The following is a 19,085-nucleotide window of genomic DNA, read 5'->3' as shown; positions in this document are numbered from 1 at the left end:
GTATGGAAAAATCTCTTTTTTTAATAAAAAAAAAAACTTTTTAGTTTGGCTTCCAGATTTTTTTTATAAGGCCGTTGCAATTATTTTTCACAGATTATGTCTAATGTAAATATCCATTGACGTGAGCAGGAAACCCTCTTTGTTTACAAACTCTCATTGGCTCATTGTTTTGCATTAGTCGATCGTTTCCTTTCCTCCCTGATGAGGAGATGGAGGAGTCAATTTTAAATGCTAAGGTTTAACTACCCTTCCATTAACCTATCTTAAGCAGAATTATGACAAGATAATAACATAATTGAAAGAATGACATTTAATTTCCCCTAACACTACAGAAACCTGGAAGGTTCATTCAGCCCAACCATGTCACCTCTTCCTTGCCACTACACAACTGGCCTTTCCTAGTAATTACGCTGATTTCAGCACATTCCCGCAATGGACTAAGCCGTTGATTGGAAAATTGCTCACTCGGTTGGAATTTTCAATTAGTTTGACGGGATGCCGGAAACCGGTTCCAGCCGGGTTGAGAACTTGGATAGTTTCACAACTGATAAAAAATGTTTTTAACATTTTTATTAATTTTAAATGAGGTTTTTTAAATGAATAACTCTTGTTGAAAAATTAACAGAAATTAAAAAAAAATGTCTTGAAAAAATTCTTTGAAAACAGATTTTCAACAGTGCTGCCAGCTTGTTACACATCCTGCTCTACGTGCTGAGTCAGCTGACTTTAGGTTGCACTCAAAACCATCTGAATCATTTCGGTTCCGTAACGCGGGGCTGGTGTGACTGGTGAATGCATTCTAAAGTACGCTAGAAACAAAGCATTCCCCGCAGCAGTTTGGCCAGCTCGAGGTTAAAATGCCAGCTGCCACCAGAACCGGTGTGGCGGTCGTCAGTGCTTTTGTTCAAATCCAGTTCTCAACTGCGACCGGCACATTGTCTGGGGGAGATAATTTTGAAATTATGAAATTCCCTTGCAGCGGCAAACAATAAGGTTCATAACTTTGGTGAAAGAGAGCTGCTGTGAAATACAGACCCAGTGACAATGTGACCTGAATTATGGTGCAAAACAATGTGACTGGTTGTTTGTGATATTTTTAAGCATGGCACTCTGTTAGAATGTCGTTGGTTTCGTGCTGTTTTGACGCACGTACATTTTTAGTTAATCTAGATTCAAATTTCATAACCCACCTGTGGGTACACCGCCCGACACGTGGTGACCGTCCTGACGTTTCCGCTGTCACCCCCGCTGACCGTGCTGCTGCTGCTGACACTGGCGCTGCTACTCCTCAGCCCTCCACTGTTACCGCTACCACTAACGCTATTACTGATACCGGAACTTAGGCTACTACTCCCCGCTCCTCCGAGGGCGCTGCTGGTACTACCAGCACTACTGCTACTAATGCTGCTGCTAACGCTGCTCGTGCTACTCGGCGCCGTGATGAGACTCCACGCGTCGCTGATATCACTAAAGTTGCGACCGGCCGTCACGTCGTCCAGCACCAGGTCGTCCACCAGGTCGCTGCGGAACACGACGGCGGACGCGAGCGGCCTCCTCGATATGCTGAACTGCTCGGCAATGTCCGCGGCGCAGCACGAGTCCGGGTAGGTTCGGTTCACGTGCATCGGAAAATCCTGCGGGAAGAAACGGGACAAACAGTTAAGATTATAATTGAAGGGAAATGTGCTAATTAAATCCCAGTCAGCTTGGACGTAAGACGATTAAGTGTGTTTTTTCCCTTCGTCGTTCGTTGTCATCTTAAAATCTAGAAGTGCTTAACTCTTTTGCAGAGACAAAGATAATCTTTTAAAAGCAAATCCGACAATCTATAGTTTAATTTGTAACCGTAATACTTTGCATGCAAAATTTAACTTTAAATTAAATTTTTATTATTTTATTAAAATTTACTGATTTCCTCCATCAAACCTTCCGTGATAAAAGTGCATCTCCACTATGTGACAGAGATTGTCATCAAGGATAGTAGCGGTAAGCACTGTGTTTTTTTATCTGCCTCCTACTTTTCTCTTGACTAGCCAGTGTCTTCTTTGGCTATTGCGTTATATTAGATCTTTTTCGCTGCTACATCAGCAATAATTTCGTTAAAAAATAATATGTTAGATCAATCATAACAGTAATTTTTTTCACGTATCAACCAGCATTTCATTGGTAGTTCTGAGAACCCCTTATTTTTCTGTAAGTTTTTCTCTTGGAAACTACAACAAATCATTTATAGTTGAATATTCGAAGATTGAAAATTTGTTTGGTTGAATGTGACCTCTTTTTTGCCATTTTACCTTAAATAATGTGTAAAAATGAAAATACAACAGAAGCTGATGAAAATTTCACTAGTTCCTGATGTAAACTTATGCATATACCATAATTTGGTTTTACTGTTTATAACTTAATTCGGTCTGATACACAAAAAAATGTCTTTCTCACATTGACGAAAACCACTCTGTTTTTCCTGTTCCAGCTATTTCAATTTTTGTAGAATAGTTAAAACTGAGAACAGTACTTTCAATTGTAAAAAAAAAAAAAAAAATTGAACAATTCTTTCTAACGCGTGCAACGATTTTTGTTTTTTTTTTATTCGGTTCAAACTTTTTTGGGGTAATTTTCTTCACCCATACAAGGCTCCATACAATTTTGGCAGCTGTCCACACAAAAATGGTACGTGTAAATATTCGAAAATCTGTATCTTTTGGAAGAATTTGTTAAGATCAGTTTGGTGTCTTCGGCAAAGTTGTTGAAAAAAAATTGCTTTTATGTATTACAAAAAAAATATAAGGGTAATTCTCTACCAACTCACACGAAATCGGGAAAAGCTGACCCGGCCCCTCTTAGATTTGCGTGAAACTTTGTCCTTAGGGGTAACTTTTGTCCCTGATCACGAATCTGAGGTCCGTTTTTTTGATACATCGTGACGGAGGGGTGGTACGAACCTTCCATTTTTGAACATGCGAAAAAAGAGATGTTTTTCAATAATTTGCAGCCTGAAACGGTGATGAGATAGAAATTTGGGACTTTTATGCAAAATTAGACGCCTGATTCGATGGCGTACTTAGAATTCCGAAAAAGCGTAATTTTCATCGAGAAAAACTCGACTGTAAAAATTTTTGGAGCATGTCATTTTAATGTTCTTTTCAAATTTACATTGACCCAGAAGGGTCATTTTTTCATTTAGAACAAAATTTTTCGTTTAAAAATTTCGTGTTTTTTCTAACTTTGCAGGGTTTTTTTAAAGAGTGTAATAATGTTCTAAAAAGTTGTAGAGCAGACAATTATAAGAATTTTTTATAAATAAACATAAGGGGTTTGCTTACAAACATCATGAGTTAACGTGATTTTAGGAAAAAAAGTTTTAAAAAAGTTGGTCGTCGTCGATCATGGCCGTTCATCGTCACCCGCGACAGACACGGACCACGAAACAAAAAGAAACGCATAAAGTAATTTTTTCAAAAAAAAAAAATTGTAAAATCGCGATAACTCGTGATATTTGTAAGCAAATCCCTTATGTTTATATATAAACTATTATGTTATTGTCTGCTCTACAATTTTGTAGAACATCATTACACTCTAAAAAATAATCCTGCAAAGTTAGAAAAAACACGAAATTTCAAAATGATTTTTTTGTTCTAAATGAAAAAAATGACCCTTCCGGGTCAATGTAGATACGGAAAGTACATTAAATTTCCCTTAAAATGACATGTTCCAAATTTTTCTACTGTCGAGTAACGGAAAATGGCAGGGTTTTTAATTTTTTTTTATGTTTTTGTCGATGAAAAATAAGTTTTTTTTTGAATTCTGAGTACGCCATCAGATTGGGCGTCTAATTTTGCATAAAAGTCCCTTTGACACCGAATTTCCATCTCATCGCCGTTTCAGGATGCAAATTATTGAAAAAAACCTTTTTTTTCGCATGCTCAAAAATGAAAGGGGTCGTACCGCCCTCCTTTTTTGTCCAGATCAAAAAAATCAAAGATAAAAAAATAAGATTTTAGGAAATAGATTTTTTGTGAATTAAGTTAATAAAAAAACATCAACAACACTCACAATTTTGCCAAAGACATCAAATCGATCCGAAAATTCCTTCAAAGAAGCAGACTTCGAATATTTACGTAATATTTTTGTATAGACAACTGCCAAAGTTGTATGAAGCTTTTACAAAAAAAAAAAAACTGCTATGTTGGTCAAAAAACTCCAATTACTATTTCGTGACCAGTTGTTCATGCAAAAAAACTCCTTTTGTATGGAGCTTGGACAATCGCCATACCACCTACCCCCTCCCTAAAGTGTCCACGTGGTTTATGGATGGACCTTAAGGTTTTGGTAAAGAATTGCTCTTTTCGAAGAAAATCTCCGTTTAACAGCTGATTTTTTTGTTGTTTAATTGTGGAGATTTTAAAAGCCTTGTTTTTGTAACTTTGTACAGGAATTTTTTTTATAACTTCAGTAAATTTGTTAAAATTATATATATTTTTTTAGAGCAATTCCAGTTCAAATCAGGATTTTTTCTGGTACTTTTGTACCCGACCCTCTCCGATTTCAATGAAACCTTTTTAGACATGTTATCTTAGGTCTATATAAGCCATTTGTGTATATAGGGAGCCAATTGTAATCGAAAATAAATTTTGAGAAGGGCGTAAGTTATTTAAATATTTTTGTATTTTGCAATTTAATAATTACTGTATCTCGAAGCCGTTGCATCGTATCAAAAAGTGGTCAAAGACAAACTTGTAGGAAATTGGACGGGCTTTCTGAAAAAAAAAAAAAAAATACACTGAAATAAAAAATAAACGCCACTTCTATCAGATTTTTTTATTTTTAAGTTCAAAAATTTAACTAAGAAAAATCGTGACAAAACCTTAAAATTTAACTTTTAATCTTAAAAATCAAAAAATCTCATAGAAGTGGCGTGTATTTTTCTTTCAGTGTTTTTTTTTCAGAAAGTTTAACTAAGTTTTTTAACTTTTAATAAAATTTGAATGAATGAAACAAGTTCCAAGTTTAAACAAAATTCATTAGAAATTAGACATAAACTTTGAAAAAATATTTGCATCAGCCTTAGGCATTATTCAAACATTCTGAAAATATATTTTTCAAAAAGATTAGAACATTTGCGAAAACTTGAACAACCAAACTGATCTTAAGGGAATTAATCTGTACTTCTGTATACCAAACCGATCCCAGTGGGGAAAGAAAACGAAAACACCGGCCTGTATCAGAACAAAAAACAGCTTGCTAGTCGAGGTGGGGAGTGGGTATTATCTGCATTGTAAGCGATTCTCTGGTTGAAAGCTGAGCCCTCGTCGTGACCTACGCATACTTCTAAGATGGTGATGCGATAAAAAGTTAATTAATTTCTTTAATTACGGTGTAACGAGATGACACTGAACCGGATCTGACATTAAATCATGGCTGTCTAAAAAAAATGCTTTACTTAATTCTTCTTAAAAACTTGTAAGCGCGACTGCCTCAAAATCGACGAACGATGAACATCTAAAAGTAATTAGTCGAAAATGTCTCGCTCGGCCCGTTCTCCTTCGGGGGTTTCCTTCCTCCATCGAGAAAAACAACAGCCGTGGGAAATCCGTCAGCTGCTGGGTGCAATTGTGTAATTTAATGTTACTCGTCGACAAATAATGCAATTTCTGGCCCCACATTCTGCTTGTGCTGGGGGCAGCCTTGTTCTAAGATTTATGATTGCCATAATCAATTTCACATCAGAAGCGTGTAGTACCGTTCGGAGCACGTGGCTTAAGGATACGGAACGGTTGTTTTGAGGGGCCGGGGGGTTGAAGCGAAGCGGGGGCTATTATTAGAACTGAAAGTGGATATAGATCAACGTCGAGGGAGCGACTGTGCGAGGGAGGGCTGATTAAAATTTCATTCAGCTAATACCCTGTTACGTATGGAAAACGAGTAAATTTTTCATGTTAATCGGCAAGGAGGCGAAGTTCAAAGTTTTCCTGGGTTGGGTTGCACGGCTGGTAACCTGCGTAAGTTTAAATACATGATGGAAGTTTTTGCATAATTGAACGTGTTTTATAAAATGACTTTGATATTAGGTATGTGATGAATAACCTAAGGGCAACCATGTTCATCAATCTTGAGCAGGGTTATGATTTTCAATGGAGGTGCATGGTTTTTGGCCGTTCCCGCTCAAAGAAGATAATTTTTCGAGATTTTAGTTTTGTTCTGAACAAACGTTTGTAATGTCTACAGAAGTTTAATAAATTCAAGAGGGACCTGCAGCAAGAGTGACTTCCTTTTTCTACTTATCATCTGATTCTGATGAAAGAATCTTTAGCAAAGTGTGCAACACAATATTCTTTTAATTCAAGTAGTTTATTGTACTTTTTATTATTGTAAGATTTTAAGTTTTTTTTCGTGAGTACTTCTTGAACATTTTCAGAAAAATCATGAGATTTTCAATACTTAAGCTCTATTTGTTCCCTTTTTGTCTCAAAAAATTCAGGGGGTAGAACATAATTATGACTGAAATTTAAAAACATTTAAAAATAATTGCAACAGCTTTAACTGCCATCAAATACAATATTAAGACATGAATTAAAAATAGGTATATACAGCAGTTCCATATGAAAGTTAAAGAAAAAAAATAAAAGTGCTTCGATTTGGCTCAAAATTTTTCTGGGGGTTCCTTGGCCAAAATAATTAGACCCGTATTTTTTTGTTTGGCCATTAGGGTGGCCTACGTCGTGTTAGGGTGGTCCGAAAAATGGCCATTTTCGTCGATTTTCACAAAAACCACTTTTTTCAAAAAATCATATTTTCGCTCCATTCCAACCGATTTTAGCTGTCTAGGGTGCAAATGAAAGATGATAAGTTGGACTTCCAAGAAAAAATAATGTGGAGTTTCAAAAATCTAGCCTAACATTTGAAAAAGTCTAATGAAAACATCAAATGCCGTTTTGACGGTGTCTGGACCAAAGAGCCTATATCTGAAAATATTTTTAACGGATTCCTCGGACAATTTTACATAACATATCAAAAATTGGGCGAGGTTCATTAACAGGATTCAGAGATATGATTTTTTGAAAATAAAATCCGGGTTTTTCGACGCGCCGCGCGCGAAAACGGGAGATTGACGAAATCGGCAAAAAATCAACTTTTTTCACTAAAACTGCGATAACTCGAAAATTTCAGCGATGACCTATAAATGTTAGGGTACCAAAAGTTGCGTATTTCAATTACGAAAATTTTGGTACCCTAACATCTATAGGTCATCGCTGAAATTTTCTAGTTATCGCAGTTTTAGTGAAAAAAGTGGATTTTTTGCCGATTTCGGCAATTTCTCGTTTTCGCGCGCAGCGCGTCGAAAAACCCGGATTTTATTTTCAAAAAATCATATCTCTGAATCCTGTTAATGAACCTCACCCAATTTTTGATATATTATGTAAAATTGTTCGAGGAATCCGTTAAAAATATTTTCAGATATAGGCTCTTTGGTCCAGACACCGTCAAAACGGCATTTGATGTTTTCATAAGACTTTTTCAAATGTTAGGCTAGATTTTTGAAACTCCACATTATTTTTTCTTGAAAGTCCAACTTATCATCTTTCATTTGCGCCCTAGACAGCTAAAATCGGTTGAAATGGAGCGAAGTTATGATTTTTTGAAAAAAGTGGTTTTTGTGAAAATCGACGAAAATGGCCATTTTTCGGACCACCCTAACACGGCGTAGGCCACCCTAATGGCCAAACAAAAAAATACGGGTCTAATTATTTTGGCCAAGGAACCCCCAGAAAAATTTTGAGCCCGATCGGAGAACTTTTATTTTTTTTCTTTAACTTTCATATGGAACTGCTGTATATATAAATATATATTTATTTCTAATGATCGGAACATGGTTTTGGATAGCCAAGTTTTCAAAATTTTAGAAAACATTAGAAAATGGTGGGTTGTTTGGGTGAGACATAGAAAACATCAATTTTCCTGTTTTTAAATCTTTGCATTGCAATATCTTAGCAACTAAGGGTTTTACTAACAAAAAAAATCAAAAAAGCAAAATATGGAGAAATTTCCCAGCTTTTCAATTTTGTTTTCAAAAGTGGGGAAACATGGGCATTAATTTTTTTAAATAAATAACTGCGACTATTTTCAAAAAAGTTACCTAAACATGGCTTTAACTTGAAAATGGTGCACTTTATCACACTTTATCAAAATTTCACTGAAGTACTTTTAGATTGCAAATTTGATTTTACGTTGAAAAATGAAGATGAAAATTTTTTGCGACCAATATTTAAATTTTTAGAAAAAAATCATTATTGATTGATTAAATTATAACTCGGTCAAAGATTTTTTGCACATTCTGGAAATTTCTGAAAAGTTGGCATTTGATGTCTTCTTAAAAATATAAAAAAGTGTGTTTTTTTTTTGCAAATCAAGTTTTAGTGTTAAAAAGTGAAATTCAAAATTAAAAAAAATGTTTACTGTGTATATTTGTGTATATTTTTTTCAGTTAAGTCCTTATCCATACCTTCATCTTTGCCAAAGGCACTAAACTAATTAACAAAATCTTTCAAAAAATATAGGTTTTTGAATTTCCATATTTCTTTTTTGTATGGACAGTGGTTATATTTGTATGGAGAATTATATGGACAGATACAAACAAAATCTTATGACCGAAATCTCAGAGAATTGCTCACTCGTGAATTTTTTGTGATAAGCGTTATTTTCAAATTGTAACTTTTCTCAATATTTTTGTTATTCATCAAAAGTCCAACATTTCACTTTTATTTTCATTTTTTGGAAAATTTTTGATCCATTCTTTTGTTGCCGAGATACAGACCACGACTTAAATTTTTATTAACATGAATTGTATATTGTTTTTTTTTTAAGTCTGTTTTCAGGGCATTAAAATATACATTTTAACAGGCTTTATGGCAAACTTAAAACTTAAAATGTCACGTGAGACGCCACCAATTGGTCCAAATCCATTTTCACGCCCAATTACATTCTCACGACTTTTTTATGAACCTATTGCAATAAAATTCCATTGCACAAAGGTCCAGATCAAATTAAGTGGATTTGGGTTTATATGATAATTTTTAAAGGAAACCCAAAATATGACCGAAAATTCGATTTTTCGGTACTTTGGCTCAACTCTTAGGGCAAATTCAGCGGGCAAAATTACATGGAAAAACATATATTTAAACAATTTTCGAATTTCGTTAGGGTGGCCCCATACGGTTTTCCCTTGAAAATTAGACTTTTTCAAATGAAGATATCTCGAGTTTAAAGAAAAACACCCCTGAGATTTTTTCAGCGTTTGTAGTGCTAGATCTCCTCTTTCAAATGCAACCTGGGTCTTAAAATTGATTTCCGCCTTTTCGAGATATTTAAGTTTTACAAATCGTTTTTAAAGCTCTAAAAGTGCTCCGAATATCACTTTTCTGTAAAGCTTAACCCTGAAATGCCACGTTCAAAAAACTGATTTTTGAAGGTTTGCTCAGCTGCTTTTTATAAATTTGGTCATAGAAGGCGTAGATTACGAGATAAAATTTTGGTGTCTTCGACAAAGTTGCTTGGATTGGCAAGCCCAACAATTTTCAAGAAGACAAAAAAATCCCAAAAATATTCCTGTAAAGTTAGATTTTCAAAATAATCCTAATCGTGAAACACCCTAATTTTGAACCAAACCAAAAGTTGCCCCTTTCCATTTTTAACAGCTCTTCTGAAGACACCAGAACTCCAAAACGTCACCATTTTTCGAAAAATTCATTTTCCACTTAATTTTGCGATCGGAACCACTGTGCATTGACATAAACTTGGAAAAAGATTTGCAACGGCCTAACAAAAAAATATAGATTTGTTCGGAAATAAAAACGTTCCAGAAGTCAGCAACAACCGCTTCTCACTGCTCGTTTACTGAAACTGCAATCACTTTATTATCTCTGCTGAGTGTGTGTTTCCCTACGGGACATGTTCTCTACCACTACCGGGCTAGATTTGCGCTCATTTTAAATTTAGCCTTCTGCACCGCACTGACATCTCTTCGCTCGACACATGTAGCTAGAGCCCCGGGTCGGTCTGCTCTGCTTCTCTACAACGGAGCGTACATGTAAATTACAGCTCACTAATGAATTCCGAAACTTGGTAGACCCCCGTTTTCGGTACTACCGTTGTGAGGTCGAATGCATTCTGGTTTGGTATTGGTTTCCGATCGAACTTCTATCTAGCTAGGACGATGACGATGACGACGACGCACCCGGAACACGGAACACTGAATAAACGATCAATGTAATTTACGTGTTCGGATGAGGTTTTACTACACAGATATATTGGAAGTGGTGGTGGTGCCCCCCAGGATAATCCGGAATTGACCCGGTTGCAGGAGTTTTCCGTGCACTTTTATTTTTGCGACCTCTCGGTTAAGTCGATGACAACGATAACGACGACGGTAACTGAGCTGGGAGCAATCTGGGTTCATTACGGGGGTCTACAGGAGGTTGGCCAGCTCGGGCTAGGACCGTAATAAATCCAAAAGCTGACAGTGTATCGGTACGTTTTATACATACTTGTGGTCCAGATACGCCACAGCATCGTCCCTCGTTTTGCAGCCGATCCCAGAGATCTGTTAATTCGATTGAATTTCCATATTCATGGACTAGACGAGATCTGGAAAAGGCAAGCAGGGTTAATACTTTGCATTTAGACGAGATTGTCGGAAGGGACGGGACGAGAGGAGCAAGAAAAACTCCTTCAATAGATAATGGCGCACATTTAGGTAAGCTAGTTCACTTACACACCGTTTGCTCTGGACTCTCAGTTCGAGTGCGTATTTGGCAAGAGCCAATGGATGCTGATTCGATTATTTGGTACTGGAAGTTGGAAGATGTTTACCTTCCGGGCTGGTGCTCTCTTTGTTGGGCACATGACTCCGAAAGCATGCTAATTCCGGACCGAGATTAGCAAACAATGAAGTGGGTTTTGGGATCATGTTTGCACTACAAAGTACTGTAACGGAGGCTATCGATTCGGCTTAGCAGGAACAAACGGAGAGTGAACTAGTTGTACCACACAGTTTCCGAGCGATTAGATAACGGTGACTTACCTCAGCATGGGCTGCAGCTCTTGCATCACCTTGTCGAATTTGAACATCCAAAAAATGCCCAACATTGCGTCCCCTATTAACAATACGAGTAAAAGCAACCAGTAAGCGTTTAACAATTTCTCCGATAGTCGTAAGGCACCAAGACACCCTATCAGTTGTAAGAAACCTGTTTTTGGGAAAGAGAAGAAGTAAGGTTTGCGTTATGATTACTGCCAAATGCCATGCGTCTCCATCAGATTTAGGTTTTGAGTAATGCTCTAGAAATATTATTTTTTAATATGCATATTGTTTTTTTTTATGAAACTTAACCCATATATGATAAACGAAACCATATTAAATCCTTAGTTTTTCCATACAAGGCTTGATGGATGGTTATAAAAAATAAGCATGTGAATTTTCGAAAATCTGTACTTGAGAAGGAATTCTCCGATCGATTTGGTATCTTCGGCAAAGTTGTAGAAGGAATTTTCAGAAGAAACAAAACCGTAAACCGGGGTGACATTGACAGTATTTTTTTTTTTTGAAATATTTTCCAACTGTTTTCCATGATCTATTGTTCAAAAAAAAATCAATAATATTTTGAATTGTAGTTGCTTTCAAAATTCTTATTCTTAATTCTGGGGTGACTTTGATAGTCATACTTTTCTCGTTAAAATCAGGTTTGAAGTGATCAAATGTTATTTCTACGTCTGATATACTTAGGTTGCTTCTACAGTTTTTGAGAAAAAATATTAATGTTTTTATTTAGTAGGGCGTCCAATTTTCCCGGGTTTTGAATTTCCCGGGAAACGGGTAAAAATATTTTTTGAATCCCGGGAATTCCCGGGATCCCGGGGTATTTTTGAAACAGTCATAAAATCTATGTTTTCTCTATATTTGTTATGTTTTTCAAGCTTTAAATCATAGAATTAGCTCAATAATATTAATTGATGATAATCTACTCTCAAAAGAAATTAAAAATGGATTTTTGATGCTCCTTGTTGTGCTTTGGATTTTAAATGAACTACCTACAATGTTTTATCCAATGTGATTCAAATAAAAGACATCTTTCATAAACATATTTCTTTTATATATTTGTATATGACATGACTGGGAAAACTTGAAAAATTTCTTTGAAAATGTCTAAAAAAAGGTACAACAAATAAAATTATACAAGTTAATGTAAAATTTTGGATACTTTTTGAATTTCATGTTTTATGAATATTTTTTAAATTATTTATATTTTATAAATTATCTATTAGTTATTTTATATTTTATATTTTATAAATTATCTATTAGTTACTAGTCTAAATAGTTACAGGAGATTTTAAAACAATAAAGTCGGAAATCGGTGAACTAATTGTTTTGTTCTGTTCCTGTTTTAACACTCAAACACTCGGGTAGTCATTTGACCCCTATTTTTTTTTCTTAAAAATCTCATAACTTTTGGTAGAATTGACCAAATTGGATGCTTCCGGTTGCAAAAGATCCAGATTTGTCTATATTTTGAACTGTCAGATGGGGGACAAATATGGTCCACTTTTACCGGAGATATTCCGGATTCCGTTGGGGTACCTCGCCCATCCTATTTGGGGTTTTGGTCAATAGAACAAAATCCATTTCACAGAAAAATGCCGGAAATGATGCAAAACTTCAAGGCATCCTTCCAGGGCCGTGCACAGGATTTTTGAAAGGGGAGGGTTTTCTCGAATGGGGCGCATGGGGTGCTTGTTTAGATTGCGAAAGGGCGCTAACAGTCAATCTTTACACGCGTTAATACGAAGTTTGAGCGAATTTGAGATTTTTGCGCAAATGAGAGTTTTGGCGTAAATTGGAAGAGGGATGGACCAGTAACTTGTGGAGCGTAAAACGGGGTTTTAGTGAAGGAGTGTAGCAGTAATTGCTCAAAACAAGTTTTCATAAGTTTTCTTTTTTTAATATTAAGAGTAGTTCTCTACGATTTCGCAATTTTTTTTCACGATTTTTAACTTTTCATTTTTTTGATTTGGATGAAACTTTGCCACTCACCATGCATTCTCTATGTCAAAAGAAGCAATTTTGCATCATTCGTTTTTCTATACAAATGTCCATACAATTCTGGGGGCTGGTCATATTAAATTTGTATGCAAATGAATGAATTTCTATATCTTGACAAGGGATTTTCTGATCGATTTGGTGTCTAGGGTAAAAAAAACCCGATTTTTTATGTTTTAGGAGACTAAAAAAGACATCTTCGGAGCTTTAGTGATGGTGCAAAATCTGGCTTAGGAGATATGTTTTTTTTGAAGAAAAAAAACGAAAGTGGACAAAAATGATTGAAGCAATTTTGTTAACAAAATGTACCTTTTTCAGGGTTAAGCTAATTTTAGGACTGCATTTTCAATTTATTTTGGTTTCTTTTTATTTTAAAATAATACTTCTGGAATTTAAAGTACACCTAAAAAATATTTTTGAAGAGCCAAGAAAATTTTGTACAATTTTCTCTCTGAAACTTTCAAATCAAGCAATTTGTTTCTGAGATATACAATCTCAAAGAAATCAAATCGATGAACTTGATTTTTTTAAGTGTTAACCCTTTGCTGCCCAAATTATTTCGATTTTTTTAATTTTTCCCTTGTCACTTTGAGCAACTTTTGTTCTACGAAAAACTTTACTTCTGGGACGCGTCCAGTTAAATTTTCATAAAAATGTGGTAGTCATAGGGGCGCCCCCAGTCAATTTTTTTATATCGAGAATTTTCATGTTTTTTCAAGTCATAAGGGCGCCTCCAGTCAATTTTTATTAAAAAAATTAATATGATTTTTTTTAAGTCGTAGGGGCGCCTCCATTCAATATTTCATTTCGAGAATTTGCATGATTTTTTTTAAGACGTAGGGGCGCCTCCAGTCAAATTTTTATATTGCATATTCGTATTGAAAATAATTAAGTCTAAGGGACGCGTCCAGTTAAATTTTCATAAAAATGTGGTAGTCATAGGGGCACCTCCAGTAAATTTTTTTATATCGAGAATTTTCATGTTTTTTCAAGTCGTAAGGGCGCCTCCAGTCAATTTTTATTAAAAAAATTAATATGATTTTTTTTAAGTCGTAGGGGCGCCTCCATTCAATATTTCATTTCGAGAATTTGCATGATTTTTTTAAGACGTAGAGGCGCCTCCAGTCAAATTTTTATATTGCATATTCGTATTGAAAAAAATTAAGTCTTAGGGGCGCCTCCAGTTAAATTTTCATAATTTTCATAAAAATGTTTCAATCATAGGGGCGCTCCAGTCAAATTTTTCGTATCGAGAATTTGCTTGATTTTTTAAGTCATAAGGGCGCCTCCAGTCAAATTTTCATAACAAAATTTGTATGATTTTTTTAAGTCGTAAGGGTGCCTGCTTTCAATTTTTCATATCGAGAATTTGCATGATATTTTGAAGTCGTAGGGGCGTCTCCAGTCAAATTTTTATATTGCATATTCGTATTGAAAAAAAAATAAGTCTTAGGGGCGCCTCCAGTTAAATTTTCATAATTTTCATAAAAATGTTTTAGTCATCAGGGCGCCTCCAGTCAAATTTTTCATATCGAGAATTTGCATGATTTTTTTAAGACGTAGGGGCGCCTCCAGTCAAATTTTTATATTGCATATTCGTATAGAAAAAAAAATTAAGTCTTAGGGGCGCCTCCAGTTAAATTTTTATAATTTTCATAAAAATGTTTTAGTCATTAGGGCGCCTCCAGTCAAATTTTTCATATCGATTTGAAAAAAGAAAAAAATCTCTTTGGCATTTTAGCAACATAGCTAAAAAAATCGGCCCTTCGGGCCGAGGGGCGCATGGGGTGTAACTAACTTAACTTTCCAGGGGGGGGGGGGGGGTTAAACCCCTAAAACCCCCCCCTTGTACACGGCCCTGCATCCTTCTAATCAGTGATCCCCGTGCACCGCGTTCAACCGCGTTCTCTGTTTTCTGTACTCGATCAAACACCAGCACCGCGTGTGCACGCGCACAAGCAAACCTAAACTCTACCGTGTACAATCTGTACGCGCACACAAACCTCGAGTTTAAAACCGAACCTTGCACCCCGGGTACAAACCCCGTGCAAGCCGACGACGCAGAAAAGAGACAAAAATAGTTCCCTCACGCTCCCTCTGCTGTAAAGTGGTGTTTCATTCTCCGCTGCAGTCACACTACAGTGTTTGCCACAGAGAGAGTGAGAAGCAGTCATTTTTTCGTCTCTTTACACGCTCTTCGCTCGCACGGCGTTGTACCCGAGGTGTGCACCCCGTGTTTACACCGCGTGTAAACTTGAGTGCGCCGTGCGGGGAGAACTCGAACATGGCAGCCTGGTGTGTTTGAGGTTCATCTGCACTGAAAACTTGTACGGCGTGTACGGTGTGCGCGCGTTTCGGGAAGACTGCTTCTAATACATCATCCAGTAAAAATAATTGACATGATTAAGTCATACGGGGCACTGGAACCGGTTCCATCTGGGCACCAATCGACATCAGCTCAGTGAACCGTTTTCGGTTGGAACCTGTTTCGGTGCCCGAAGGTCTTGGCCATGCCATGTGTCTATGCAGGATGATGTATTAGAATGATGCCTTGAAGTTTTGCATCATTTCCGGCATTTTTCTGTGCAATGGTTTTTGTTCTATTGACCAAAACTCCAAATAGGAGGGTCGAGGTACCCCAACGGAATCTGGAATATCTCCGGTAAAAGTGGACCATATTTGTCCCCCATCTGACAGTTCAAAATATAGACAAATCTGGATCTTTTGCAACCGGAAGCATCCAATTTGGTCAATTCTACCAAAAGTTATGAGATTTTTAAGAAAAAAAAAAAAAATAGGGGTCAAATGACTACCCGAGCGTTTGAGTGTTAACCGTCATTTGAAACATTTTGTAATAAATTCAGTTTACATGTGTCCTGATTTGGCGGCGATTTAAATGATTAAAAAAGATATTTTTTCAAATTTAAAATCATAAATATACGTAAATATAATTCCCAACTCTTGTAAATATATATAAAATTAAATTGAAAATATTTATAGCACTAGGCATTTAGCGGATCTGTAAATGAAAATTTTTAACAATTTTTCCTAAAAAGCCAAAATAATGCTGTTATATGCTAATAAAACAAAGTTTAATGCATTAAAATTCTTATCGATTACTATGCATTCAACTTGTCATCTACTTCCTTAAACCAAATCTGAATTTCCAGACCAAAATTTTTTTTTTTTTCAAATTCGGGAATTCCCGGGACAAATTTCAAAAATTCCCGGGATCCGGGAATTCCCGGGATGGACGCATCATTATTTAGTTAACAAAATACAAATAAATTTCAGGTTTGTATATGAAAAGTCAAAATTTTGCCTAAAATTCTTTACATCTAGTATTAATTTTATTTCAAACAAATTCGAAGCACGAATAAAAAGATTTCACATTTTAGATGAAATTTGTTCTACTGAAAATACTTTTAAATTTGGGTATTTTTTCAATTCTTGTTTTAAAAACACATAATATTTATTATTTACAAGCTAATTTTATCCTCTCCTAGTGAAAAATAGTCAAACGAATCTTAAAATTCATTCTGTTTTTCGATTTGAACTCATTTCTATTGAGAAAATCATGACACTTTGAGAACATTGAAAAATGCTATTCTTGAACATTTTAAATAATAAATAGCTTACAAATCCGTACGAGATTAATTTGTACTCTACATTTTGCTGAAAAGTCACCCCGGTTTACGGTACATTAAATAAACTATCCCGACTTCTTATTTGACTGTTTAATAACTTAAAATTTAATTTTTAAAAAACTTTTTGTTTAGTATTCGAATTTTTGACATGTTTTATTGAAGTTATCAGGCAGCGGAAACAGACATTCCCAGACCCTGGGAAGTGCCTTAGTGTTCCTAAATTGATTTTGGTGCTTCACATAGTTGAATGGAACTCTTAAACTCTGTTAAGTACGGCAAAAGAACTTATTGTACCTAGATAATTTACAAACAAAATTGCATTGAATTGAAAAATATTTTATAAAGGAATGTAAAAATGATTTTGCTGAAAAACTTTCCTACTATTTGCTGATGTGAGTTTGTTGGTCATAGATGCAACCTATTAGAGTTAAAATTTTGTGATATTTTTTCAAATGATGATTATTTTCAAATTTTAGATATCCAGCCCAACTTTTTTTTGTGTTTTCAGCTCTTTCAAACGTTGACTCATGATTCTTGAAATTATATTTATTGAAAAAAGAACAGTTAAAGTTGCATTTTTTTCCATTAAAAACCAATTGACACTTAGAAGCTCTTCCTTATAATAAAATAACATAAATTTTAAGAGGCTGTATCTAAGCATTCAGCAATCGAATCAACAATACACAAAAATGAGGTAATTTTCTAATGTGAAACATATTTTGCAGGTGTGCTTTTCCTTCTTGAAAAAGATGCATTTAATTGCAAAAACTTGAACCATTTACGAAAAAATGCCTGCAATAGTGGTTTTAACTTGAAAATTGTTAATTTTATTTTAAAAAAAATGGATGATTCATTCACGATTGCAAATTGTTTTTTTTAATTCAATGTCGATTTTTTAAATTATGGTTAAAATAGCAATAAAATAATCTTATCTTCGCTACCAGATTTTGCACCATCTTTACATCTTGCGTTAAAGATGTCTGTTTAGTTTCTTGAAACATATTTAAAAAAAAATTAAAGGAAATTTCGCGGTAATTTGAGAAACAAAAAAAAAATATTGTAAAAAATCTAATTTTGTGTTTTTGCAAATTTTGCCTAATTTACGATTTATTTATTGAGATTTTAGAAAAAAAAATCTGAAATATCTCCAAAACGAAGCACAATCAGTAAAAAAGTGAAAAAAACAGTTAAATATTGAAATTATAAGCCACAGTTTGAACATTTGCATGGAAAGTGTTTCAAAATGCATTTTAAACTAGTTCAGTTGTTTTGCAAATATCAGTTTTCAAAAAAGTAAGATTTGACGAGCGAAACAAAACTTTTTGCGATAATAAACATCGACAATTTTCAAAAAATCCAGAGATTTATAAATCAACCCAATCATGCTAGAAATGATTCTACACGCACGGGAATGCATCTTAAATCGATTTCAGCTGATTAAACTTATTTTTCCATTGAAATTTTGAAGTATCTTGATAAAAATATGTTTGCCCCCTGATTTTTCGGGCCAACTTTGAAGGGGGAGACAAAAACTTAAAATTAAATTTGTACCAGCCTGTTTGGAAGTGAAATTTTTCCGAGGCTTACTAATAATCGAGAATGAAATGTTATTAAATATAAAACATTGCAAAATGCTCAACATTTTTTACTACATTTTAAACCAAATCGAATAAAATTATCTTAGTTTAAAAAAATATACCATGGGGAGTTTGAATTGAAAAATTAAAGTCAAAAAATAAGCAAGGAGCAATTTGACAGAACATAATTTCGTATTTCACAGCAAACTTCATTTAAATAAAAAAAACCTCAAATTAAAAAAAATAGAAATAAATAACGAATTTCTACAGAATAACTCTTATGTTAATTAAAAGTTAAAAGTCAAAGTTTTACGGTTCTATCTCCTATGAGCTCTTCGTCAAAAATCGACTGTAATGAAACCAATTCAAACCCAATTCCCTCCCCCAATTGATGGAACCGCATGGTTGTCCCAAGGATTATGTAGTTCGCGGTCAGTCCGGTAATTGATGCCGCCCTTGATGCACCGTCGTGTCGCATTCGGCCAGCGGCTTACCTGATTGCACCAGCAGCGCTAGGTACGCGTAGATGAAGCTCGGTTGCGTCAGGCTGAGCCCGTTCACCAGCAGTCGCTTGTAGTCGGAGAGTAGAATTTTGCCCGCAACGCCACAGAATACAATTACCGCCATCAAGAGCACAGCGTTGCACGTGTAGATCCACAATCTGTAGTACCTGTGTTTGTGAGCGGTGGGGGAGGTGGAGAAGAAACAAATGATTATTATTGGTGTTAACATCAGACGCCGGAATTGGCCCAGGGTGGGGACACTGCTGTT

At 35.2% G+C, this 19,085-nt stretch overlaps 2 protein-coding genes across 3 annotated transcripts in view; one reads left to right on the top strand and one right to left on the bottom strand.

The window, feature by feature from the left end:
- LOC120419721 (uncharacterized) overlaps positions 1 to 19,085 on the top strand; it is a 398,162-nt gene that overhangs the window by 55,580 nt on the left and 323,497 nt on the right. The gene's annotated exons all lie outside the window — the stretch shown is intronic.
- LOC120419720 (uncharacterized) overlaps positions 1 to 19,085 on the bottom strand; it is a 50,699-nt gene that overhangs the window by 15,333 nt on the left and 16,281 nt on the right. For both annotated transcript variants that reach the window (XM_039582512.2, XM_039582511.2), the window contains exons 4-7: positions 18,809 to 18,984; positions 11,078 to 11,243; positions 10,542 to 10,641; positions 1,191 to 1,634 (exon numbers count right to left, since the gene is read on the bottom strand). In XM_039582512.2, coding sequence (XP_039438446.1) covers positions 1,191 to 1,634; positions 10,542 to 10,641; positions 11,078 to 11,243; positions 18,809 to 18,984 — 886 coding nt within the window. The remainder of the gene's footprint in view (positions 1 to 1,190; positions 1,635 to 10,541; positions 10,642 to 11,077; positions 11,244 to 18,808; positions 18,985 to 19,085) is intronic.

The sequence above is a fragment of the Culex pipiens genome, chromosome 3, assembly GCF_016801865.2.
Source record: "Culex pipiens pallens isolate TS chromosome 3, TS_CPP_V2, whole genome shotgun sequence".
Taxonomy (NCBI): domain Eukaryota; kingdom Metazoa; phylum Arthropoda; class Insecta; order Diptera; family Culicidae; genus Culex; species Culex pipiens.
The sequence above is the reverse complement of the archived record's forward strand: the minus strand, read 5'-3'. Positions and strand labels throughout refer to the sequence as shown.